The sequence below is a fragment of the Phacochoerus africanus genome, chromosome 8 (genome assembly GCF_016906955.1).
Source record: "Phacochoerus africanus isolate WHEZ1 chromosome 8, ROS_Pafr_v1, whole genome shotgun sequence".
NCBI classification, from domain to species: Eukaryota; Metazoa; Chordata; class Mammalia; order Artiodactyla; family Suidae; genus Phacochoerus; species Phacochoerus africanus.
Window position 1 is genome coordinate 68,329,990 of NC_062551.1, and position 27,506 is coordinate 68,357,495.

Below are 27,506 nucleotides of genomic sequence, written 5' to 3' on the forward strand. Positions count from 1 at the left end.
GGCTGGTGGCTACGGTTCTGATTAGACCCCTAGCCTGGGAACCTCCATATGCCTCGGGAGCGGCCCAAGAAATGGCAAAAAGCCAAAAAAAAAAAAAAAAAAAGCAGAACCTAAGTCTATTTTGATAGTAACTATTGCTAAATAAAATAGTATGAGTATCATGACAATGTCAATTTCCTGGCTTTGATAATAGACTAGGATTATTTGTCATCTTTGGGAAAATCAAGGTAATATGGACCTCTCTCTACTATTTTTGAAACTTATGAATCTATAATTAATCTCAAAATTAGAAGTAAAAAAAAAGCCATGTATGAAATAACCATGCTAGAAGCTTTTTTTTTTTTTTTTCCGTCTTTTTAGGGCCACACCCACTTTCCCAGGCTAGGGGTCAAATCAGAGCTGCAGCAGCCAGCCTACACCACAGCCACAGCAATGCCAGATCCAAGCCTTATCTGCAACCTACACTAACAGCTCAAGGCAATGCTTAAATCCATTGAGCAAGACCAGGGATCAAACCTGAGTCCTCATGCATGGATACTAGTCAGGTTTGTTACCTCTGAGCCACAATGGGAACTGCTAGCAGTGTTTTTTTTTGTTTTGGTTTTTTTGGTTTTTGTTTTTGTCTTTTTAGGGCCATGCCTGTGCAATATAGAGGTTCCCAGGCTAGGGGTTGAATCCGAGAGATAGCTGCTGGCCTATACCACAGCCACAGCAACGCCAGATCTGAGCCGTGTCTTCGACCTACACCACAGCTCACAGCAACACCTGATCCTTAACCCACTGAGTGAAGCCAGGGGTGGAACCTGAGTGCTCATGGATGCGAGTCACATTGTTTCTTCTGAGCCACGACGGGAACTCCTAGGAGCTTCATATCCCCTAAAACGATAAATTATGTGATGAAATTAAGAACTGAAATAGAGAATAGCCTAATATGTATTTTGGTTCTTTAACCTGTAAATAGCTGTAATTTTTTGGGAAATTCCTGGGGCAGGGATCAAACGTGTGCCACAGCAGCCACCGGAGCCATAGCAGTGACAATACTGGATCGTGAACCTGCTGAGCCACCAGGGAACTCCAAAGAGGCATCCTCTTAAAGGTAATTCTTTTCCTAACATAGTTAAAATATCCTTTGAGCCCCAAAGAGAAATAAGCAGAGTTCCTGTTGTGGCACAGTGGAAACGAATCCAACTAGGAACCATGAGGTTTTGGGTTCGATTCCCGGCCTCACTCAGTGGGTTGAGGAGCTGGTGTTGCTGTGAGCTGTGGTGTAGGTCGCAGACACAGCTTGGATCCGGCATTGCTGTGGCTGTGGTGTAGGCTGGCAGCTGCAGCTCTGATTCGATCCCTAGCCTAGGAACCTCCACATGCCGTAGGTGTGGCCCTAAAAAGACAAAAACAAAACCAAAAAACAAAACAAAACAAAACAAAAAAACCAAAAAAAAACCCCAAAAAAAGAGAGAGAGAAAGAGAAAGAGAGAAAAATAAGCAACATATAAATGAGATGAAACTTCCATCAGCACGAGGAACTCATGGGACTGGGCCCTGCTCTGCTGTGGTCTCCCACTGATGGGGAACAGGGCCTCGGCGAAGCGAAGGGAATCCTTCCTGGGGGGTGTGGGAGGCTGAGACGAGCCTGTACTGCCTGACCTTAGGCGAGATCTTTCTGGATTTTCAGGACCCAACAGTGCAGCCAGCGGCAGCTAAGAGCCAGCTGCCTCCTCGATGGTAACAGTCTTATCAACACCGAGAGAGCACGGCCGGGGCTGCCCTAGGCCAGGAGAGCCTAGAATTCCATCTGCTCTGTGGCAAACGGGCTAAGGAGGGTTCTGGTTGCATGGCATGGGCTGGGCAGAAATAGGAAAAGACGGTGTGCCTGGAAAATCAAGGAAAAACAGAACGGTGAGGGGGAGGAAGATAGGGAGCAAATTAAAGAGGGCCTTGGAGCTCCCGTCTCGGCTCAGCAGGAACGAACCCGACTAGATCCACGAGGGTGGGGGTTCTGGTCACACGCAGCTTGGGTCCCGCGTTGCCGTGGCTGTGGTGAAGGCTGGCAGCTGCAGCTCTGATTTGACCCCTAGCTTGAGAACCTCCAGATGCTGCAGTTAAGTCCCTAAAAAAAAAAAAAAAAAAAAAAAAAAAAGATGGCCTTGACCACAGTACAAAGAAAAAGCAAAGAAAAAAAAGAGCCAATGGATGAGCTGCAGGTGATCAGCGTAAGGGTTCTGTGATCAGGACCCCCGGCCCCCTCCTAGCCGGGGGCACACGCGAAGTCCTGGGCCGCTCACCGGGGTCTGCCCCCACCGGGGCTCTCCAGCTGCAGTTTCTACCCCAGGTATCTTCAAAGCCAGCTCTCCATCTCCGCCACCCAGCACTCGGTCTCCGTCTCCGTTTCCAGCCTGTTCTCCTCACAGAACAGATCCGAGCCCCTGCTTAGAGCAGCATCCTCTAGGCCTTTCCGCTGCCCATGTCATGGCCTAACTTCCAGCCTCTGGAAAATGCCCAGCTTTCCTCCAGCCGCAGCGTCTCCTCTGCGGTTCAGCCCTTTCCATTCAGCCTCCTTTGGCTCAGAGTCCAACCCTTCAGATCTCATCACCTGGGGGAGGGGGCAGTGGGGTCCCTGTCACCACCTCTGCAGGGTTGATCACAAATGGTCGCTAGGCACTGCTTCACATTCCAGGAGGGCATGTGTGTTTTCCCAGGATCAAACGTGTGGGCGTTACCCAGCAAATGTCTTCTGAATGAGCTCCCCGAGCCTGTTTCTCCATCTGTCGAATGCCAGAAATGATGCCCCACTTCCAGGGGGATGGTGAGGAGCGCATCATCAGGTCATCAGTCATGGATGGGGCCCCCGCTGATGGACAACTGGCTTATATGCCGTTGTCACTGATACTCCCCCATCCTCAGTGTCACCCCGATGCTACCAAGGGAAAAATGGAGGCGCAGAGATTTCAGAGAAACTGCCCGATACCCCATTAGAAGGAGCTGGAGTTTCACTGTGAGCCCAGACCTTCCCAGGCCTCGCTCTTGACCGTAGGGTGAACCCAACACAGGCAGGAGTGCCACTGAGGTCTTGGAGAGCTTTGATGTCAGCTGGGAGGCTGGGGAGTGTTGAGGGTGCAGGTGGCTTTGAGCAGCAGGGCAGAGGAAAGGGACGGGAACTAGGGAAGGGGCTACAGGACCTTGGATAAGCCCCCTCCCGAAGCATCAAGGCTTCTGCCCACCTCCCAAACTGTGAGAGGCTGGCTTCCCGCGGGTGTCTCCTTACAGCGAGCAAGAGGTAGATCCTGCCAAAGGGCCCCGGGCCACCCGGACCTGGTCCTAGAACTAAAAAGGGGTTGCCTCAGGTCCACGGCAGAGCTGGTTCCTTCCTGTCCCAGCCCTGGAATGGGGATGCCCCTCCCCAGCTGGAATCCGTTTCCACAGCAACAGACCAGCATCCATTCAAGTGCAGCTTCTCAATTGTTGGAAGTAAATACAAACAGCTTGTTTGCACACGTGTGTGTGTGTGTCATGCGTGGATATAAACTGCTCAGATCATCTGTCATTTTAGGGAATGAAATGATTTGCCATTTTAGGAACGATGGTAAATTTCCAGGCAATATCGAACAGTGCAAAGTCTTGTGTTTAAAAATGGTCACGTAGTTATATTACTTGAGACACAAAATCTTATAAGAGTTTAGGCAAGAAACATTATTAACGGTGTCATAAATAAGTATTATAACTTTATTAAAATGAAAAGACAATATTCAAAATAATGCAACAAAAAAATGAATAAACTCCTTTGTCCAATACTGTACATAGAATGCAGGAATCAGTGCATTTTTCTAAAGCATGTTTTAACCTTCATTTAGTTCATACTAAAATATAAGCTTTAAATAGCTCAAATAACATCACTCAGCAGTGTCAACTGTAAACAGCTTGTTTAACTGTGAAGAACATTGTAGAATGTACCTCTGTTAGTGGAGCACCTTCTCTTTTGTGCTTCTCTACACGAGATAAATACCGCGAAGCATGTGAAAACAGGAACTTGAGCTCTGCGTCTCACGGAGCCGAAGGAAGCAGCCAGCTGGGAGGGTGTTCAAACCAGATGCTGATGTGACCTCTGGTCTTAAGACATACGGGGCCATTATTGGTCAGAAGTGTTTTACTTAAAAAGCAAACAATCCCCAGGAAATACTGAAGAGGAACCAGCAACACAAGGCCAGCTTGTGTTGTATCTGTTTATTAATACAGCCTAAAAAAAGGGGGGGGGGGACCGAAAATCAAACAAACAAACAAAACCACAACACACATCCCCACACAAATACTCTCCATCCCATACGCCTTGTTTTGTTATTGCTTCCACTGACATTCCCAACACTGGCGGAGAGTTTGCTTTCCGCTGTGCTCTAGCCGCCTGGCATTCGTTGCCAGGGGTGAGTGGCTGGGGGCGGGGGGTGCGGAGCAAGGCAGGCACCGTAAGGGAAAGCGATGTCCTAACTCTGCTAACCTTTCCACCTGCCAAGAGGTGAGTGAGATACCGACGGGTGAACACATGGTGCCATCCCTGCCCTCAACCAAACAGAGGGCAGGACCTACAGCACCTTAGGTCTTGGGACGTTTTTTTAAAGGAGGCCGGTGAAGTCATGGAAAGAACGCATGGCCTGCCCTCCGTGGAAACCTGCTTGCAAAAACAAAGGAAACAAAACATCACAGGCCTCAGAGCCAGACATCTTCAAACTTTCTAGGCAAAAGTATCTGTCTTATGATCCTGATGGAAACAATACTGTAGTCTCTTCCGTTTGCTCAATTTTCAGTCTGTTAGGAACCATCCTCCAGCTTGAGTTCTTATCATCCTGAATATATATTACTCTACGACAGTAACTAATGGGTTAACTTGCAACTAGGGCCTAGGATCATACCACGAGTGGATATATAGGTATATAACGTGCGCACACAGAGAAGTTCCCTCTTCCTCCCGCTCTGCGTCGCATCTTCCAGCCACAGACGTGAGGGGACCTTCCTCGGACGCCAGCAGTCAGGGTCCTCAGCACGCCAGCACCTCCTGACGCTCGACAGGCCCTTCTCTCTGTTAAGACGGAGAGTCCAGCTCCCTCCCGCTGCACATCCCAACCATCTTCCGGCCAACCTCAACCAGACAGCACAACTGCTGGAGAAGCGCTTGCTCCCGTGGAACCTCGGCTGAACCAGGACCCCAGAGCTAAGGAGAGACCACGTAGGAAAAATGTTTGCGCTTGCCGTGGCCTCCCAGATCCATCCTCGGCTTCGAGTCCAGCTTCTCCGGGGCGGAAATGACACTGCAGTCGACAGGCAATGGCTGGATGGGGGTGCTTGCGTGCGCTTCTTCTGCCTCCCTGAAAAACTTCTCGAACCTGTCCAGGTAGGGCGGCCTCTCGGGTAGCAGGTAGTAGTGCGTCGAGCTCACCTTCCTCCCGTTCTCGATGATGGGCAGGATGCAAGGAACCTTGCTGGTGGCTCCCTCGCTGTGCTGTCTCTGCAGGGCTTTGCTGCTGACGTACTTGGGGTCCGGGGCAAAGCTCTGCGTGGGGGGCATGACCCCGTTGAGGTAAGACGGGAGGCTTTTCGGGCTCGGGGTGCGCGAGTTGCTCCGGGACAAAGGCTCTCGCGGAGGGACCTTGGGGGGCCTGTCCTCGTCGCTGTAGGTGCTGGACGTGACTTCCGCCGACCACCTCCTGTAGTCCGGCTTCGCGGGCCGGGGCGGGATGGGGACCCGGGGGGGCACCTCTGGTTTGTCGTCGTCGGAGTTGGGGGAGGCTCTGGGCCCGTAGCTGGAGACCCGGATGGCCGGCTTGTTAAAGGATCCGGCGGGGCCCGAGTGGGACCGCCTCAGTCTCCGGTGGGCTTGGGGCGGAGAGGGGCTGGAGCTGCGCGCGCCCGCGGCCGGCCCGGGGGCCTGGCCGCTGAGCTCGGCACCCGGGGCCGGGGGGTCGACATAGGCGTAGTTGATCTGCCCGCAGCCCCGGAAGCTGCGCCGCCCGGGGCCGCTGTACCTGAAGTCGGAGGGCGGGCAGGCCTCGAGGAGGAAGTCCGTGTCTGAGCTGGTCAGGAACTCGACCTCGCAGTCCGTCTCGTCCAGACACAGGTCTTCGCTGATGGGCAGCGGCGGCAGCGGCCGCGAGCCGCGCTCGCACGGGACCGCGCACGGGAAGGGCGCCGGCGAGGTCCTGCTGGGCGTGAGCGGGGGCGTGGCGGCGCCCAGCCCGTGCCCGTGCCCGTTCACGCTCAGCCTCTTCAGGCCGCACGCCAGCGGCTCCTCGTCCTGCTGCCCCGGGCTTTCGCTCGCGGGGATGACCAGCGGGGGCAGGCCGGACCTCGGCGCGGCGCCACGCTCGGCCAAGGGGCCGCCGGGTGACGGAGCGGACCTGGAAGCGCGCCCTGGAAGGAACACGAGAGGTTACCCGGGACGCGGCAGGGTCTTCCCGCCGGGGGCCCGGGCCCCTGGCTGCCCGCGCTCCGGGCCCTTTGGGCTGGGTCCCCCGGCGGGAAAACGCCCAGGACACCCCGGCAACCACCCTGGGTGTAATGAGAGCCCAGAGGTGGGGGACGCACATGATCTGGTTCAAACAGCAAACTCTCTCTTCCACCTGCCCTGGCCGTGTGGGCAGCGCACACCCACATGCCCCAGACAGGTTCCGGGACGTGCACAGGATCTGCGTCAGGTGGGCAGCAGGTCATCTGCGGGTGGCCAGGCTACCGGAGCCCGGTGCCCCGAGGGGTGGACCACAGGCTCCCAGCCCATCTCCACACTGCGAGCCGGTGGACTCGCTGCAGGGGACCTGTGGGCCTGGACAGAGACCCAGGGGCCCGCACCGGCCCCTTCAGAGTAGGGAAGGCCACTTCTCTAAGTGTCTGTCAATATTTATACTGCTTTGTCACTTTCAAACAGGAATTCACTGCTCCTTAAAGAAGAGGGCGTTCCCGTCGTGGCTCAGCGGGAAAGAACCTGACTGGCAGCCATGAGGACGCAGGTTCAATCCCTGGCCTCGCTCAGTGGGTTAAGGATCCGGTGTTGCCGTGAGCTGTGGTGTAGGTCACAGAAACGGCTGGCATCTGGCATTGCTGGGGCTGTGGTGTAGGCGGGCTGCTACAACTCTGACTCCACCCCTGGCCTGGGAACCTCCATATGTCATGGGTGCAGCCCTAAAGAGACAAAAAGACCCAAAGAGAGAGAGAGAGAGAGAGAGATCCTGGAGTTCCCGTTATGGCTCAGTGGGTTAAGAACCCAACGAGTATCCATGAGGACTCGGGTTTGATCACTGGCTTCACTTGGTGGGTTAAGGATCTAGCATTGCCATGATCTGCGGTGTAGGTCGCAGACATGGCTCAGATCCCGAGTGGCTGTGGCTACAGCTCTGATTTGACCTCTAGCCTGGGAACTTCCATATGCCACAGGTGTGGCCCCTCAAAAAAGAAAGAAAGAGAGAAATCCTGCCTAAGGTTTCTCAAACTTAAGTATGTATCAGAGCTGGAAGGAGAACCCAAATCGTGCTTTTTTTTTTTTTTTTGGCGGGAGTAGGAGAGCGTGCTGCAGCCTGCAGCAGCTTTATGTGGGATCTCAGTTCCCAGACCAGGGACTGAACCCGGGCCCCAGTGCCGAGAGCACCAAATCCTCACCACCCAGACCACCAGGAACCTGCTGAGAATCTTGCTTTTAGCAGCTCACACCTCGCCCACCGATCAAGTGGGGAGCCAGTGACCCGGGAACTCGGGAGGGCGGGTAGCTCCAGAAGCTGCTGCCACTAGGGGTCAGACTCCTGTTGGAAATGGTTTGGGTCATCTCATTTGGAAAATGACGCTGGAGGACAAGCTCAGAGGCTGACTGCCAGCTTCCTCTCCCAACGCCAAGTTTGCCCGCATTTTCAGAACACGTACCAAAGGCTGTGAGGTGCTCCTGGGCGGTGGAGTTCAGGCTGTAGGCCATGGTTAGTGGGTCGATGTTTAAAAAGCCGCTGAAGGGAAAGGAGAGCGCCTTGGTCACAAACAAGTGGCAGACGCGCCCTCGCCCTCACTCCAACCTCCCACGTTCTTGGTATGGCCCGTGCTGGCCTTTCTTTGAGATTTCTCTCTCGGGCCGTGCCCGTAGCATGCGAACATTCCCGGGCCAGGGAGCCGACCTGAGCCGCTGCAGGGAACCACAGAGCGGCTCCCCACCCTGCTGCACCCCAAGGCAACAAACACCCTGCGCTTACCTCTCAAACTCGCTGCGGCCACCCCAGCAGCCCTTCAGATTCCCCAGGGCTTGGCCATCGTGTAGAAATCCAGTTTTTAACGGGACTCTGATCTCCTGGGCAGCCACTCCTGCCGTTGACATGGTGCCTTATTCTGCGATGTCGTCACACTTGTGAAGCCTGGGGATTTGCAGTCAACCAGTGGCTTTCATTACCTGGAGGGGATGAAGGAGAGATGAGAGGAAAGGCAGTAACCCAGAGCCACGCCTAACTGGCTAAGATGAGGGCATCCGGGGGCTGTGGAACACAAGAAATCGATCACAGATTTCCACCCAAGTCTCACATCCTTAGCTCCACTCCTTCTTACTTTTCCGGAGGGCATGGAAATGCAGACTTTAAGAATCACTTTGGTGGGGGGAGGAGGCAAGCACGCACCCAAGATCTGTGATGCTTTCAGCCAAAGGGAAACAGGCCATTGTCAGCAAAGGCAGACTTGACAGTTACACAACAAAGCGGGCTCGTGTGCCAAAGCACACGGACGTTCCTCCAGCCTCCCACTAAACCGGCCTTCCCGTGTGTGGCTGCGCTGGGCGTGGGGCTCATTTTCCACTTTGAGCTAAAAAAAAGTCATTTGGCCTATGACGATACCTGACAGCTACAGCACTGAAACTCACTAAGACCCAGGGCTCTGATCCTCGACAGCACCTAGCGTTGGCACCAGAGGACCCCACGGCCTAGCATTTATCTGGATCCTGGATTTCAGGGTGGGCCACGGAAGACCCAAGTCTCCAGATACGACCTGTTCGAGGGTAAAAAAAAATTTGACATACGAAGACACTCATTTCCATTCTGCACGAATCCAGTTCTGCAAGATGGGCGGCCTGGCTTCGGCGGAGGCCTGGACAGCGTCCTCCTGGCTTTTAAAGGCAAACGTAAGACTGCCTTCTCCCCATTCCCCCTGGGCAGCGCCTCGGGATTCCTGTCCTGCCTGCTGGGCTGCGAGGCCTGGGCCACACGGGGCAGTCAGCGCGGCTTCTCCTAATCCAATGCTCCCTCAGCTTCAGACCCTCCAGCCCCTGGGCAGACATTCTGTTTCTGGAGCCCCTGGACGCTGCGGCCCCTTCTCAATTTTCCCCGTTCGTTATTAGCAGCCATCTCCGCCGGCCTTCGGGAGCCATGGCTGCTGAGGATAAGCTTAGGACATCACTTGTCACCTCTTCGGGCCACACAGACCCCTTCTGCAGGGTCTACGTGCACTCGCGTCACGCTTTCCCATCCTCTCGACAAATATTTTTGCACAAACCGAGAGCTGGGTGCTGTGCTGACGCAAAGGTGAGACGTGTGCTGTGGCAGGGGAGGGGCACGCAGGTGACAGTTCTGTCTGAGGGACAAATCTGTCCCCCCACAAGCTCAGGAAAGAGGCTGTGTCCCACCCATTGATGACTGCTATCTGGAGCATCAGCAGGTGCTCAGTAAGAGCACGTTTGCTGACTGGATGTCTGCGGAAGGCCACCGAATGATTCGCAGTCGTACTGTCAAGATCGACTGAACAGTTACTACAGGTAAGGCAGAGGTGTTTTTTTATTTTAAATGAAGGATCTTAAAAACATATGCTGCAAGTGTTTAATGAAAAGCAAGTTTTTTTTTTCTTCTTCTTCTTTTTAGGGCTGCACCCACGGCACCTGGGCATTCCCAGGCTAGGGGTCGAATTGGAACTGTTGCCACGGGCCTACACCACAGCCACAGCAACGCGGGATCCGAGCCACATCTGCAACCTACACCACAGCTCACAGCCACACCGGATCCTTAACCCCCTGAGCGAGGCCAGGGATGGAACCCGCAACCTCATGGTTCCTAGTCGGATTCATTCCTGCTGCGCCACAATGGGAACACCGAATAAGTTTTTTTTTCACATAAAAAGGAATGGAAAGATAGTCATGTTTCGGTGACAAAGGAGGATGGGGCCCGATTACCACTTCTGGCTTTTTAGACGTAGTCACATATGAAGACACTCACTCCCATTCTCCCAAAGTCGGCTGTTTTAATATATCAGGCAGATTTAAACAGGTTGAACATATTTCAAATAGTCAAGCATTCATTTTTCTTTAATTAGTCGCTACAGGTACATGATGAAGAAGATGGGGGGGGAAAGCCCCATCATGTCAGAAATCTAAAAGTAAGTTCCTGGGGGATCTTTTTGCTGTTTCTGAAGGCTGGTTTTTAGATTAGAAAGAAATGTTTTTATCTCCCTTGAATCAGGTGTAAGGTGTTAGAAACATTTAAAAACACAACTTCTGAAAAAAAAAAAAATTGCGAGACACTCCCCTCTGTCCCTGGCCCCTGGTTTAGGGTGCTTTTCCCAAGCCGCCTACAAGCACTGGCAGGACTAGGGTATCGGTGGTGATGTGGAAATGAAAGCCCAGATAGGAAGAAGAATATGGTATTTAAGTGGTTTGAAAGCACACGTTTGAAGATCCCCCGTCCAGATTACAGGAGAATGCTGCCCAGAGTCTCGGGGCCCAACCCCCACCTGTCTGCAGGCCAACAGGCACTACCAGTAATTACTGTGTGTCAGCCGCCCAGCGCCGTCTAAATCTGAGCTTTCAACAGAATGATTGTGTAACGATCGCCTGCGCTGAAATTGCCACCGAGGTCTAAACGTACATTTCAATGGTCCCTGAGCAGTATTTATACGTTCTAGAAAAAGTTATGTTTTTATGCATTGTTTCCAGCACCTACTTGTTAGCTTTCTTAAGAAAAAAATTGTTTTAGCATAAAAAGAATTGTGTTCACTGAGGCAGCTCCCTTGTGACCACAATAGCGTCTTTGTGCATTCATAGGAGGTGACCTGCCTCTCCATTTCAATGGGGAATTGTGAATGGGCCGTGTTATGAAACTGTCCGAACTTCCTAGTGACTCGCCTGGGAGCTCCGAGGGCAGCAGCGCTGTGTGCTCGCGTCTTCTGGAAAATAACTCCCCACTGCGGACTCTAAACAAGGGCCAAACCTGCGGGGAGGTGGGAGGCAGGCTTTTGAAGCGTGTCCCTCGGGTTGTAAACTGAGGGTGGGGAAGCTCCTGGGATTCTTTACTCCCACCACCCCCCCAGCCCCCACCTCTCAATCTCTCAATCTCTCTCTCTCTCTCTCTCTCTCTCTCTCTCTCTCTCCTCCTCGGGGAAGTCAATTTGGTTAACCTCAAGTTCAAAAGAAACATGGTGCGCAAGTGAAATTTAACTTTACGTGACGGTCACACTAGCTCTGCTTTATACTTCCGTAGGAGAACAACCGCAGAGAGACACCTGTGTGGGAAAAACAAGTCCCCGGCGGCATTCTGCGGGAAAATGCAAAAATAGGAAAGCGAAGGTTAATCCAGGCAGCCTGGCACAGACCTTGGTATAGATCCGATTAACCTTGGGCAGAGTGATCTTTCCAAAATACGGGAGTGAAGCGATAGCCTTTTAGGGTGTCAAAAATGCGGTTACATACCAGTCCTGGTGCGAATGTTTTCCTGGTCACATCACTCGATTTTTTTTTTTTATTAATTCAAGGGAAAAACCTAACGACCCTATAAAACCGTTGGTTTTTTGAGGCTGTCCCTTTATTTTCTCTCCTCATGCCCCCTGCCCCACCAGATCCTGTCTAGGGCTTCAGCTCTGCATCCAAGCCCTGGCTCAGGCTTCCACTTTGTACTTCCTATTGTCTGGTGATTATCTTTCCACTTGGATGTACCTCTGGCATCTGCAGCTCCACAGACCAAACGTGGCCTGTCGCTTGCTCCACACCCCTTCCCCCTCCCCAAACCAGTTCCTGGGCTGAGCCGGAAGGCACCTTTTCTCACCCGACTTTACCCCCGAGTCCCAGGGCCCCACTCTACACTGTCTCGAAAGCCCGTCTTCCTTCCAGTCACTGGGTCCCACCTGCCTCGGGGCCCGAACATCCCCAGTCCCCTGCCCACCCGACAGCTGGTGCTGACCCACAGCTCAAGGGGCCCATGTCCACTGCCCAGGGGTCTGCAAAGGCTTCCCCATCGCAGCTGCCCCGCCCAGCGCCGAAGGCCTCCTGGCAAGGCCCCCACCTACCTCCCCCACGTCGCTGTTAGAAACCAAACTGACCTATAGGGGCTGCCTCTCCCGCCACCTTCTCCGAGACCCACTCCCTTCCTCGTCTCTTCAGTCTTGGGTTAGTCCATGCTGTGCCCTCTCCCCTTCCATCCTCCCAATTCTCTAGGACGGGACTTCTCCCCAGTCCCCCCCACCCCACCGCCCCCGAGATCCTGGCCTCATTCCTTTCTTTCTTTTTTGTTTGGCTGCACAGGCAGAATGTGGACGTTCCCGGGCCAGGGATCAAACCTGCACCACAGGGGCGACAGCACTGAAGCCTTGGCCACTAGGCCACCAGGGAACTCATTCATTTCTCACATGTACTTACTAAGTGGGTTTTGAGAAAATATTCATCTCACTTTTAGAAAAGTAAGTACACAGAAGATTCATGTAGAACACAAATCAGGGAAGAAGGAAAGGGTAACATGAGCTGACATCACCGGATGGTCACGGGGCAAGTCTAAGACATGGAGCAGGCAAGGAATTCTCAGGAAATTCATTTCCAGACTCCGAAGTGGATGGACAGTTTTGAGATGGGGTAAAAATGAGACGCTTAAATGGTTAACACTGTAACTTTCCAGATTGGCTTCTGTTACTGAATGTTTCCTTAAAGCAATGGAGGAGCATGCTTTCTAGAAACAGTGAATTTCACCTTCTCCTCTGGATGATAATGCACCTGTGGTTTTGCTACTGAATTTAAAGGTCCTTTTCCTTAAAAAAAAAAAAAAAGAAAAAGAAAAAAAAAGTAGTTATACCAAAAAGCACACTGTACATTCCCTATGAAGGTGGAACCACGTGCCCTTTGCTTGATGTTAGCCTCTCTGAAACTGTTCTTTAAAAAACCAGGCTACTTTAAGATGGTAACCTAGATAGGCTTACCTGGCCACCAGATGTCATTAATAAATCTCTGCAGCAATCCACAGGAGAAGGAGGGGCACATTTTTGTCACACAACTCATCCAGTTCCGACCGGCGCTTCCTTATTTAAAAGTGTGATGTAATTTCCTTCTTTCAATCTGGTTTAAGAACCTGATTCCTGTTTATTCAGGGTGATAGATGGCCTTTTCAGCTGCAATTAACAATTACCTACCTACCCAGTCCCACATCCAGGAGCTCTACCGTAACTCTATTTGGAGGCCTGAGTTATGAAAAGAAGCTGATGTGGGAACATGACAACCACCAGGATTTTAGATCCTCCCCCAACAAACCACCTCGGCGTCATCTGGAAAAGGCCCAAAATAACCACCTTTGGGAAAATGAGAAAAGGAAATGAAACCTCACCATTTTTCGGGGGATGAGTATGTGTCGCGCTGGAAGCCAGGCTTTAGAACATTCAGTTCAGCTGCCTTATAGGAGCTTCATTTTTATGAACAACGAGCAAACTTACTGATCTGATGTTCCCCTAACACAGTCAGTGCTTCGGACAGTGACAGCGGTGTGTGACCTGAGTTGCTTCACTAAAAGCCAAAGGTTCTCCAAAAAAGAAAAATCACAGGCCCTCCTTCAGGGTCTGTCTGACGTCATCGGTAAGACTGATTTGGGGGAAGGGGAGGAGGGGCGGCGAGTGCCAGGCTTTGTGTCCTGCTGCCGCGGAAGCCTCAACAGCCTTGGTGATAAAAGCACTGATGACCCAAAAATGTGTTACGTGAAGTTCAAAACCCTCACTACACTCAGTGGCCTCGGTGAGGATGGGCATGTGGTCCATGGGGTGGGGGGGGGGGCTCCTGTCCTCTTGTGGCTCCACCCCCCCATCAGTGCCTGGCGTATAATGGCCCATTTGTAGGTGGGAGAAACCGAGGCGACAGGGAGAAGACCCTGTCTTCGCACGGTCACAATCAGAGCTAAGTGAGAGGATTTCTTGAAGAACTCAGAAGATGGCCCAGATTTTAAAATTTTAAGAAATTTTAAGAAATTAAAAAAAAAAAAAAAAAAAGGCAATTCCATCAATGACCACGGTCATACAGAGATCTGGGCTCCCTCAGTCTCCTATAGGGCTTCAGTGACCCAGCAGAAATGTCCCTTTCCTACAGAGCGCTGCCATGAGCCAGCCAGCCACCCCCCACACCCCCACCCCCACACGATCGTATTCTTCCTTTTACACATACAATAGATTTCTAATTGTAAAAGGTACATGATTTCTATTCAGATCTTAACCACAAGGTGCACAAGTGTCTAATGACGGGGAGCGAATCTTTAAAACGTCCAATCTACTTAACGAGCATTTAAACCACCCAGTGGGGAACTCGAGGTTGTTACAGTGAACACAAACCCAGGGAGAGTAACAACCAGCTCACTGGGCACATCCCTGACAGACATTGTTCTAAGTCCTTTATGTGTATGGACTCATTTAATCCTCTCAACAACCCTGGGAGGTGGGTGACTGTCACTGCCCTGGCTTACTGACCAGGAGCTGGAGGCACCAAATTAGGTAACTTGCTCCAGGCGGTGGGGCCCAGACTTAAGCCGGGCTCTGCTCCCCAAGCCCCAGGCCTTCCTTGCAGGGGACAGAGCTGACCCACTGCAATGCTCAAGCTTCAAGGCTGGCTCAGGCAGACGGTGCTGGGGATTGGCTGCCTGCTAATCGTTTTTCGTGGGGAACCCTTAGCTATGAAAGTGCCTCTTTGACGTCAATGCCCTCAAACCTGTTATTATTTACAGGTTGGTCCTCCATGTCCTTTAAAAAGGGCGGGTTGAGGTATCAGCCTTATATTCTGTGACCACTTCAAACAGGTCTTTGAAACCGTCAGCTTTTAGTGACATGCTCATCCCCCCAGCCCATCAGGAATCCCATGACAGCGTGACACTTGGCACAACAAAGGGCTGTCTTCACCTACAAAAAGGGGTTCCTCTATCTCCCCAGGGGGCCTCCTTTTACTGCACTGGCAGCGCGGGCCCCAAGGCTGGCATTGTAACCAGGCTCTCTGGTAAAATCCGAAACTTTGTAGAATGTCTTGTATTTTTGCAAAGCACTCCACACATTACAAAGCGTTTTCTTTTTCTTGTCTTTTTGTCTTTTTAGGGCCACACCCACAGCATATGAAAATTCCCAGGCTAGGGGTGGAATTGGAGCTGTAGCTGCCAACCTACACCACAGCCACAGCCATGCTGGATCCTTAACCCACTGAGCGAGGCCTGGGATCGAACCCGAGACCTCATGGTTCCTAGTAGGATTCGTTCCCGCTGCGCCATGACGGGAACTCCCCACAAAGCGCTTTCTAACACGTTATCTCGCTGGATCCCCACAAGGTCCCTGTAAGGGGAGGCGGGGCTCCCAGTCCCCATCTTTGGATAGCTTCCTGTCAGCAAAGGGCCATTGCAGCTCTTCTGCCTGGCGACCCAGAGTTGTCCCCACGCCACTTTCCCACCTCTCCCTCCTAGAGTCTCCTGCATTTTGGGCAACAGCTAGCCCTCTCCTCTGAACATTCTCATTTACAGACGCGGAAACTGTCAGAGGGCTGGCCCCGAGTGCCAGTCAACTGGAGAGGAAAACCCAACGTGCCCAGGTGCCTAGGTGCCAGGTTCTTAGAGGGCAAAGGCCTGACTGTTTGCACAATCAGATGCTTCTTCTGGACCAGACAGGATGCTAGGGGAGAGGCTGGCTCTGAGGAGGGGGTACCAAGCAGACAACTTCAGACTGGGGTAACTTCCAAGGAAACGCAGGGAACAGTCGTGAGGACAGGAGGCGAGAGCAGCTGTTTGCACAGGTGCTTAGGGAAGGCTTCGCTCAGGTGACTCTCAAAAGTCAAGTCTGAGGGAGGAAGAGAAGGCAGCCTGAGGAGTTAGGGGAAGGCCGTTCTGCACAGAGCGGGGGTGGCATTTTTAAACCTAATCTGTAACTTGGTCGCGTTGCATTGTCTGAGGGTTTTCAACAGTGTCTTCTGAGCCTCACCTTCGTCCCGTTCCCTGGGTTCAACTGCGATGCTGCGTTGCATCACGGCACTCCGGGCAGAAAAGGGTTCATTCACGTGGCCAGATCCCCAGTTTCAACAATCTGATCCGTGCCCTTTTAGTCATATACTGCCTGATTTGATGGTCTAAGGGGTTGGATTAAAGTATCAACAAGGACTCCAAGTTGCAGCATCTGGTTTTTCCTTCTGAAATCTGAATCCCACACTCACTTTCCCCTATCTCAAAACAAATTTCGGTACTCAGCTAGTAACGTGTGTTCTGAACCTTGAAACTCACCAGTTTTATCTGTCTTCACCAAGCATGAGTTTCCACTGTGCGAATAATGCCACAAAGGGATTTCCTGCATCTAGGGAGCTAGTCATCAGCTTTTAGAAAGCATGGCCAAACACCAACACTAAAGGATGCTAGAGGAATCCCGACAATGAGGGACCAATTCAAATTTATTTAGATTAAGATCAGAGTTGTTCCTCTGGTAGAGGGAGCCTATGACATTCAGATTCCAGGAATTACCCTCGGCACCACCTTTTCCCTCCTCTGCTTACTCTTCTAGAGCAACCTGATGGTATGCAGACATTCAGGTCAGCTTCAAGCATGTTAGATTGTACCTGTAATTTAGGTGACTTGCTGTCTAAAAGCTACCATCAGTATTAGCAGAAAGGAAGTATTATCTGGTTCGACTTCTGAGCAGCAGCAGCTAAGGGTTATTTCCACGCAAAAACTCAAGTCTACAGTGTAATTAAGTCTCACAGAGAGGGACTAGTATCCACTGTGAACTCAAAGGAGGAAGGCCAATGCATCAAAACGGAGATTCTATCTGTCAAAAATATAAATCATCCAGACGTTTCATAACAGCCATAAAAGAAAAGAAAAAAAACCGAAAAAAAAAAACCCCAAACCAAACAAGATTTGCTTTCAGACCCTTATCAGTGACTGGTCCAATCCCGCTGAGCTTTAAAATGTAAAATATGCTTCCCTGCAATTATTTATCAATCATCAACTATGTACAAAGCTGCATAAGATAGAAGCTGTACAAGGCAGAGTTCCTGCCCTTAAGGAGTTTACAATCTAATATCTGTTGGGTTATAAATGGTTAGTCCTAGACCTCCTCCCACCTATCAGTGTCCACGGGAACACACAGCCGCTGAAAAGAAACCTCTCTGGGAAGAGGGTAATGACGGCCAGTGTTTGAACTCCATGCTACAGCCTGTATGTATTTCTCTTTAAATCTGCTCAAAGAGCTTAGCTGATAACATACTGATAACCAATCATAGTCAGCATGTTAACAAGAAACCCCAACTTCTTTTATTTTGGTCTTAGCGATATTTAGTCATTTATTGACACAGGTACCAAAATGCCTTTGTTTAAGGAAAACGTACACCTATATAATTCCAGTAGGGTTAAAAAAGAAAGACAGAAAGACAGAAGGCAAGACTAGGTATGGTGGACTTTAGATGCTTCATTCTCTCACATGCATCCCCACTGCATTCGGAAGAGATTTACGAGAGCTTAAAACTTCTGCAGAACACTTGTTCTCCAGAAGGAAAAAAAAAAATCATTTTAACCTCACCTTTCTTCACCCCTGACAGTTGCCTAGAAACCAGTCCTGCCCTACCTGTGTTGCAGGTGTACCTAAAGTCACCAACACATCTCTTTTAAAGCTACAGTCTCTATTCTGACGGCACTTAAGTTTATGACTAACAATCTATTCATATTTTTTTATCAGGTAAGAGACTGGTTTCTTTCAAGCGATGACGAAACCTTAATAAAGACTTCGCAAGCACCGATACAGTACCAATCACGGTAAAAGAGTCATCTAATTTGTACAAAGCTATGATATACACATAAAAACACACACACACGAGAAATACCCAAGAAGCGTTCACCTTTCAAACACAGAACTCTGCAGCTCCTTTCCTTGTGAAGCAGAATTTAGGACGTTCAGAGCACAGAACCCCGTACTGGGGGTAGGAAGAGGAGGAAGGCACGGAGCTGCCCAGATGAATTAAGAACACCGACCGTGGATGAGCGTCGTCGCCGAGACTAGGCAGTGGGAGCGCGGGTCAAAACCCGTGCGGATCCCGGGCCCCCGCCGCTCCCAGGACCCGGTTTGCCGGCGCAGCCCCCGCGCGGAGGAGGAAAGAGCCCGAGGCCGCCGCCAGCCCGCGGGCGCAGGACCCCAGGTCGCCGCACCGGGAACCGCGTCCCCGGCGCCGACCCCTCCCTCTGTCCCGGGAGATTCCGCGCCGGGCGACCCTCTCGGCGCCCGGGGGGCCCGCCCCGCGTCGGGAGCCGCCCGGAGCCCCGAGGGGCGCGGCGCCAGCCTCCCCGCCCCCGGCCCGCAGGCCCCTTACCCCAGCGGAGCCGCGGCTGCCCCACGGCGCCCTCCCGCGCATGTCCGTCCCGGCTGTCTCAGCGCCGCGGGCTCAGGGGCCCGGACACCGCGCAGGCGCCTCGCCACTCGCTAGCCGTTCACTCGCGCTCGCGCTCCCCACTCGCACTCGGCCGCCGTCGCAGATGCCGCCGCCGCCTCGCTATATAGCGGGTGGGCGGGGAAGTGACGTCACCACCCACCGCCCCACCTCCTCGGCGCAGCCAATCCCGGCTGCGAGCCGCTTAAAGGGGCGATGTCACGGCCGAGGCGCTCGCGTGGGGTCCACCTGCATCGCGCTGCCCTAAGGGGCAGCAACCTTTTGTCTCCCGCTGGATGTGTTTCTCGGCCGCCGCGGCCTTCACACCTCCTCTCGGCTGAATCCTGGCGGCCGCTGCCCAGCTCCCGGAACCCCTCACCCTGAATTTTCCTCCGAAGTGGGCGAACCTCCTGGCCGCGGCCGCGATTCCTGCTCGAACCAAAGGTGGCGCCGCGCCTCGCGCGGGAGTTAGTTACATCGTTACCATCCACGAGGAGGGTTTTGTCTTCCTGTGTCCGCGGGCCGCCGCGCGTGGGTGGGCTGAGGGCACCGGAGAAGGCGAGAGGGGCCTCTGCAGGGCCGCCTCTGCAGCCTGCAGGCCCCGCGCTCACCACGAGGCCCGCAGGCCGCGGCGTGGGAGGGCAGTGTGGGGCAGGGAGGGACATCCAGGGGCAGTGCAAGACAGGGAGGGACAGCGTGGGACCACAGGGGGACAGCATGGGAGAGAAGGGGTGGTGTGGGACAGTGTGAGACAGTGAGGGGTAGCGAGGCCATACTGGTGAGGGCCTTTCATGGACCAGTGCCCAGCCGCCTCTCCTCTGACCACAGGTTTGTCGATGGAGGCCAGGCCCTGGTGGCAGTTGACCCGGAGAGGGCTGCCCACCCCCAACCTGGCATCTGCCTGAGTGCCCACTCTCCTGTTTACTTAACAGACCCACACCGACCTCAACATCTTTTGGCATCAGGGCAGCCACGGATGCCCAAGGACAGAACACCAACAAGCCTGCTGGAGGAGGTTTCTCGGGGTGCCGGTGATGCAACTTAGGCTTATAGTTTAACCGTAAAATAAATAATACAAATGATAACAAACCAAGAGTAACTAAAGTAAGAAAAAAAGCAAACAGACAGAAACCCTTCAGGTTTAGCTAGAACAAATCCGCTGAATGGTACTCTCCATTAAGTGGAGGCCAGAGACCTGCTGCTGACCTCTTTGGTCTCTGCAGAGGCCGGGTCTTGCCTTTCAGCAATAATGCAGGATAGTTAGACATTTAGTGCTACCTAATTGGGGTGGTTTAACATATGGAGTGAGATTCCGACCTCATTACCAGGTTAACTATTAACTTTGCACTCCCTGAAATGATTTGCCTTTTCTCTCTTATTATTTACTTACATTCTTCTAAATTTAATTCAAAGGCCTGATTTCGAATTCAAGGCCTTAAACACGTGCGTATACACACACACACACACACACACACACACACACACACAATCTGAAGTATCCCTTTGCCTTCTTTTATTGGTGAAATAAATATTTAGCAGAACTCTCCCCTCCATTCTGATGGGTTCCTTCTGGACCGCAGGGGCACTTGGGTCATTTTCACGCTGCTTAAGAACAATTCGGTTATGCCATCTTTTTGTTAACCTTTCGTATTGCTATTCATTTATTGTTATTTAGAACCATGAACATGATTCACAACTAATTGCTAGTTTTCTCGCCCAATTAACTAACTAGGTTTTTGGATTCACAGAAAGTCCATCTGGATGTTTTCCCCCCTATTTTTGTTTCATTTATGTTTATCACTTACCCATACGCTGTTATCCGTGTAAAAAAAGGATCAGCCTGAGAACTTTCCAGAGAACATCCTTTCAGACCTCACAGTTCAGCATTTACTGAATGGGAAACTAGACGAGCTCAAGTTTCAGCCAAAAGGAACCCTAGTTACGCTATTTCAAGTCACCACAACACAGTTGTAATTTGTGCTTTGGTCCGGTTGGCCTGCTTTTACATTCTCCTATTCATTAAACAGTGATAATGACTACAGTAACCATCAAACACACCCCTTCTTTCAAGGAAGATCAATAGGAGTCTCGCTATAGGGTTGACAGCTGTGGGATGTGCTCATGTTTTGGTAAATTCTCAAAAATCACAAAAATCACATGAGTCATGCTGGATTAATTGGATTTTCTTCTTCCGATCTATTTAAAACTCGCAAAAGAAACATCTTGGGCTCTCTCTTGGGGGGAGGGAGAACCAGCGATGGCTAAGCGCTTTGCTGAATTTTGCTTACAGTTATACTCCTACAGAATGGCTTTCTCAGCTGTGGATGAATCACATGAGAAGAATTACACCCCGCAAATCTTTTATCTGAGACTCTGTTAGTTATGTTTTGTAATGACACTGACATGTCAATAATACTGTACAGTACTGGGGGGAAAAGTTTAAACACAAAATGCTAGTGACATTAGCATATTAAGCGTATCAAATGATCACTTAGTGACTTTCAATAGAACACTAGAGGTTTGGAGAAAAAAATTCTCTGTACTGCATCTAACATATTTTAATTTATGTCCCGTAAATCAGACTTTTTTTTTTTTTTTTGTCTTTTTAGGGCCACATCCAAAGCATATGGAGGTTCCCAGGCTAGGGGTCGAATGGGAGCTGCAGCTGATGGCCTTCGCCACAGCCACAGCAACACCAGATCTGAGCCTCGTCTGTGACCTACACCATAGGTCACAGTAATGCCAGATCCTTAACCCACCAAGCAAGGCCAGGGATCGGACCCTCATCCTCATGGATACCAGTTGAGTTTGTTATCACTGAGCCAAGTGGGAACTCCCAGACAATGTTTTTACATCACTCCCAATCCATCTAATTTTGAGGCTACCTCCCAAGGAATTTCTATTAGCTGATTTTATTTAATATAAAAAACTCCCTCAACATGACTTTGAAAATGTTAGACTTGCATCGCATTGTCCCAGATTGTCCCTTTGCACTTGCCGTTCTTTTAGAGTGAGAAGAGGCTGTCCCTGGAGTGAGAACAGGGGGAGGTTCTGGCTCAGAAACTCACAACCACAGTCTCTGCTTTCCTAAGGACCATTGTTCCTTTTCCTCCTCGGCCAGCATCCCCACAAGTCAGGTGTGAGCAGACATACCTGTGATAAGGATCTCACAACCCTTCCAGATTTATATCTTGATATTATGTAACTCCTATAGAAGAGGATACAGAGTTTGGTGTTTATCCACACTGTTTACAGATGTTTTTGTGTTTCGGCTCTGTTCATAAAGACATATATTAAAGTGAGTCATTTTCTGTATTATCCTCTTTGTCCTAGAGCTTTACTTTTCTATTCATGGTCTATGCAGTTATGCACTTTTTTTTTTTTTACCAATCTATAGATGTGTGCATGTATGAAAAAATACATGACAATGAAAGAATTGAATTTCATATAGGTTATCAGTTTAGTTGCCACTTTACGTTTTGGAAACATCCGGGCACATGTATTACACAGTATTTCCAATCAACATGGTAGCGTACTTTAAAATCTACAGGCTGCTGAGAGCCCAGATTCACCCGCGGGGAGTGCCTCACCTAATCAAAGTCTCCATTCAGCTTTCAAAGTCGGCAGCTACTTGCAAAGTTGCACAGAAAAAGCTCTTGGAGTTCCCATCATGGCTCAGCAGGTTAAGAACCCAGCATCGTGTCCGTAAGGATACAGCTTTGATCCCTGGCCTTGTTCAGTGGGTTAAGGACCCGATGTTGCTATGGCTGTGGTGTAGGCCAGCAGCTGCTCCTCTGATTTAACCCTAGCCCGGGAACCTCCATATACTGCAGGTGCAGCTGAAAAAGAAAAAGGAAAGAAAAAAAAAAAGAGTTCTTTACAGCTTCCATTTTCCCCGGGGACAAAAATTAGGGAATCACTCCCCATTTTTTGGTTTTCCCTTAAAAAAATGTGCTGTTATGCTCAGCCTGGGAAAAGACTGAACTGCTAGTTTTAACTTATTTATCTACTGTTTTAAGTGTGACGGCCAGGGCTCACCTACTTTTGCTTAGTCTGAATTTTAGGGGGCTATTTGTCTGGTTTGTTTTTAATTTTATTTTTATTTATTTATTTATTTATTTGTCTTTTGTCTTTTAGGGCCGCACCCGCGGCATATGGAGGCCCCCAGGCTAGGGGTCGTATCGGAGCTACAGCTGCTGGCCTACACCACAGCCACAGCACTGCCAGATCTGAGCCGTGTCTGTGTCCGACACCACAGCTCATGGCAACGCCGGATACTTAACCCACTGAGGGAGGCCAGGGATCGAACCCGAAACCTCATGGTTCCTAGTCGGGTTTGTTAACCTTTGAGCCATCACGGGAGCTCCTGTGTGGTTCGTTTTTAATTGAGCCCCTTTTTCATTTCCTTAGTGCTCCCTTAGCAAACATCTGATGCTATTGGCAGTTAGTGTATTTTTAGTTTTATCCCATTTCTGGAGCTTATAACCATTAGAAGTGTTTTAGTGTCCTAGAGATACATTAATTTAATATATAGGTATTTCCGGGAGTTCCCGTCATGGCTCAGTGGTTAACAAATCTGACTAGGAACCATGAAGTTGCGGGTTCGATCCCTGGCCTTGCTCAGTGGGTTGAGGATCCGGCATTGCCGTGAGCTGTGGTGTAGGTTGCAGATGTGGCTCGGATCCCGAGTTGCTGTGGCTCTGGCGTAGGACAGCAGCTGCAGCTCCGATTCGACCCCTAGCCTGGGAATCTCCATATGCTGCGAGTGAGGCCCTAGAAAACGCAGAAAGACAAAATAATAATAATGATAATGATAACAATAATAATAATATATAGGTGTTTCCAAGACAGTTTATTCCAAATTTTTATAAAACATTAATCTGATTTTTATCTTCCAGGTTTTAACATTACACTTTCTTCCATACAGTAAATGCTGTATTTCCCATTAGCTGGCCAGTAGGGTGTGCTCTAGCCCCTTGCCAAATAAATTAATTAATTAAAAATATTAATGTAAACTCTTCATTAAGAGATTTCAGAAATGTATTTCACTCCTTTCTTGCCTTCCGACACAGATGGGGTGCGATTTTAGGGACACCAGTGGATAGATCAGCAAAGGAGGAACCTATATGGAAAGTTACATTGTTAAATTGAAACAAAACTTAAGAGATGTTTGTTTCTTTGGATTCAGCTCTACACTAGCTGGGCGTGATTTTCTCAAATTGATCCTTAGTAGCAGATATTTTCTTTCATTCTGGATAAAAGAAGAATAAGGGACAGGGTGTAGGAATGGAGAGCTTCGGGTCTGCACCCAGAGGGTTTGGGCGTGAATCCCAGCTCCATGACTCGGGCACGCTCTTGCCTCCCAGCACCTCGTGAGATGGAGGTGACAGCGCTTCCTACTCCACCGCGTTAGTTATCGGGCAGAGAAATGAGACAGTGGACAGAGAGGGATTGAGAGCATGGCTTGACCCCAGCCAGGGTGATGTTTTATTTATTTATTTTTTGCTTTTTAGGGCCACACCAGGCATATGGAAGTTCCCAGGCTAGGGGTCAAATCGGAGCTGTAGCTGTCAGCCGACACCACAGCCACAGCAACATGGAATCCGAGCCTTATCCTCGACCTACCCTGTGGCTCACGGCAGTGCCAGATCCTTGACCCACTGAGAGAGGCCAGAGATCGAACCCATGTCCTCATGGATACTAGTCAGGTTCATTACTGCCGAGCCTTATCCTCGACCTACCCTGTGGCTCACGGCAGTGCCAGATCCTTGACCCACTGAGAGAGGCCAGAGATCGAACCCATGTCCTCATGGATACTAGTCAGGTTCATTACTGCTGAGCTATAATGGTTTACCCCCAACCATCCTGTATTTTAACAGTGCCTCTGCTAAACCCAAACTCCCAATCCAACCCTCCCCCGACACCTCTAGGCCTCTCTAATTTTATTCATTCATGCATTGATTCACTCATCCATCAATCAATGTTTATTGAACTCCTGTATCCCAGGCCATGCCAGGTACCCAGCAGTAAGCAAGAGAACTTTGAGCTGTGGGGGTTGTAGCAGGAAATTGTAATGTGATAGATCTGGCAGGTGCTGTGGGAATAAAAGACGAGGCACCCACCCAGAATTGGGGAGTCAGGAGAGCCTGTTCAGAACACATGAGGTCTCTGCCGAGAACCGAAGGATGCCTCGGTGGTGGGACGATGAAGGGAGAAGAACAGAGCAATCACCAAGTGTTCAAAATGTTGACTTTTGAGGAGGTCAAGTTCATTCTCAATGACAAGATGGTAAGAGATAAGGACAGAGAGGTTTAATAGAGGCCAGATTTTGCTTGACTGTCTATGTCATGTGAAGAAGTCCAGGCTCAAGGCTAAGAGGAGGGAGCCGTGGAAAAGTTTTAAAGTGGATAGTGAAATGTTTAAATGTGCATGTTGGAGATGTTGCTCTTATTGCCATAGGCATCGTGTGATCAAAAGATATAACTGGGGCCTGGGGGTGCTAAGTTGTCTTAGTTCTGCAGTTCCCGTTGTGGCACAGCAGAAACGAATCCGACTAGGAACCAAGAGGTTGCAGGTTCAATCCCTGGCCTCGCTCAGTGGGTTAAGGATCCAGCATGGCCGTGAGCTGTGGTGTAGGTTGCAGACACGGCTCGGGTCTGGTGTTGCTGTGGCTCGGGTGTAGGCTGGCAGCTGTAGCTCCGATTAGAGCCCTAGCCTGGGAACCTCCATGTGCCGTAGGAGCGGCCCAAGAAATGGCAAAAAGACAAAAAAAAAAATTGTCTTAGTTCTGAGTTACCATTTCTGGCTAGGGCATCAGTTATTCCAGCCCTGGGACGTGGAGACCTGGTCCAATGCTCAGCAGTAATTATGAAGCCGATGGGAAACAAGAAGAGGGACGGAGAGAAACAAGTGCTCAGATTTTTGGTCAGTTCCTTGGTTTTTGGCCATTTAGAGCGGTAGGAATGTGGCTGGTGGCCTCGTTGGTGTTCATTGGTGTTTTCCAATAAATTCCTTGGTGTCTACTACATTGCAAAAGTTATAGATTTCTAGTGGAGACACCACCCGCATTCAGGGCTTGAGGTTCGATGGTCCTTTTATTGATTTAAAAGAATTTTGGGGGGACCACGCTGGTGGCATGCAAAAGTTCCTGGGCCAGGGATCAAATCTGTGCCACAGCAGTGACCCAATCCACAGCAGTGACCATGCTGGATCCTTAACCCACTAGGCCACCAGGGAACTCCCAATCGTCCTTTTATTTATTTATTTATTTATTATTTTTTAACTTTTTGATATAGGCCACACCTGTGGCATATGGAAGTTCCCCAGGTTAGGGGTTGAATCAGAGCTGTAGCTGAAGCCTACACCACAGCCAGGGCAAATGCTGGAATTTGAGCCACATCTGTGACCCTCCGCTGCAGCTGGTGACAATGCCGGTTCCTTAACCTACGGAGCCCACATCCTCACGGACACTATGTCAGGTTCTTACCCCATTGAGCCATAGCGGACACTCCCCAGTGGTCCTTTTATAAGAGAGGATGTGATCTTCAAATCTATGGTGAAGCTTAGGTGAATGTTGGTTGGCGCCAGTGAAGTTTTTGCCGCATCATTTCCTCTGAGTTGTTTCTGGTCTCCTCCTTCGTCAGTAAGACTGTGGAATAAACCATCTTCTTTCCAGATGATGCTTTTCTTAAAATAACGATTTTTGCGAACATGCCGTATTTTGAAGGTGGCAGGATTGTTTTGTTTTCTTTTTAATGGAAAGGCACATTTGACTGTGTAGTTACATTAATAATCCTAAGTTAATGATTATTCCTTTGCTTCGTTTCTTAGGTTGTGAAACACGTAATTATTATCATTGACTTTAGGGTGGTGGTGTTCGTAAAAGCTATTTGGGGAAAAAGGTGACCGAAATTTCGTTTTCACTGATTTAGAAATATCATAAAATCTACCGTGGCTCAGTGGGTTAAGGATTTAGTTTGGCCACGGCTGTGACTCTGGTGACTGCTTTGGAGCCGTTCAATCCCTGCCTCGGAATTTCCACATGCCACAGGCAAGGCTGGGGGAGAAAAAAAAGCAAAGGAAAACCGACTCCCTATTAATTCACACTCTCATGATGCATCCATCAGAAGGCACTGCAGGACACCCAGGGTGATCTTTACATTCGTTCAACAAGTATTGACTGGTGTTCCCGTCGTGGTGCAGGGGAAACAAATCTGACTAGGAACCATGGTTTTGAGTTCAATTCCTGACCTGGCTCAGTGGCCTTAGGATCTGGTGTTGCCGTGAGTGGTGGTGTAGGTCACAGATGCGGCTTGCATCTGGCGTGGCTGTGGTGGAGGCCAACAGCTGTAGCTCCAATTCATCCCCTAGCCTGGGAACCTCCATATGCCGCAGGTGCGGCCCTAAAAAGCAAAAACAAAACAAAACAAAAAACAAACGTTTACTGAGTAGCTACTATATATACTTCTGATGGTATCTACTTTTTCAAAGTAAAATTCAGAAAAATTTCCATTCACTTGAGGTTTCAGATTGTTTCCGTTTTATTTTATTTTATTTTATTTTATTTTTTACTTTAATCTTTTTTCTTTTTAGTGCTGCGCTTGCAGCATATGGAGGTTCCCAGCCTAGGGGTCGCTGAATCAGAACTGTAGCCGCCGGCCTACGCCGCAGTCACAGCAACACCAGATCTGAGCTGCATCTACAACATATACCACAGCTCACAGCAATGCCGGATCCCCGATGTGCTGAGCGAGGCCAGGGATCCAACCTGCACGCTCGTGGATACCAGTCAGATTCGTTTCTGCTAAGCCATGATGGGAAACTCTTCTGTTTTATTTTTGTATATTTATTTATTTATTAAGGCTGCGCCTGTGGCATATGGAAATTCCCAGACTAGGGGTCA

The 27,506-nt window shown here is 50.2% G+C and overlaps 1 protein-coding gene across 1 annotated transcript; it reads right to left on the reverse strand.

Moving 5' to 3' along the window:
* Nucleotides 1-4,174: 4,174 nt before the first annotated feature.
* ERRFI1 (ERBB receptor feedback inhibitor 1) lies at nt 4,175-18,712 on the reverse strand. Its single transcript, XM_047791542.1, has 4 exons — nt 18,548-18,712; nt 8,211-8,404; nt 7,894-7,970; nt 4,175-6,396 (listed from the first exon to the last, which is right to left on the reverse strand). The coding sequence occupies exons 2-4, from the start codon at nt 8,330-8,332 to the stop codon at nt 5,201-5,203; spliced, it is 1,395 nt and encodes a 464-aa protein (XP_047647498.1). The 5' UTR covers nt 8,333-8,404; nt 18,548-18,712; the 3' UTR covers nt 4,175-5,200.
* Nucleotides 18,713-27,506: the final 8,794 nt, after the last annotated feature.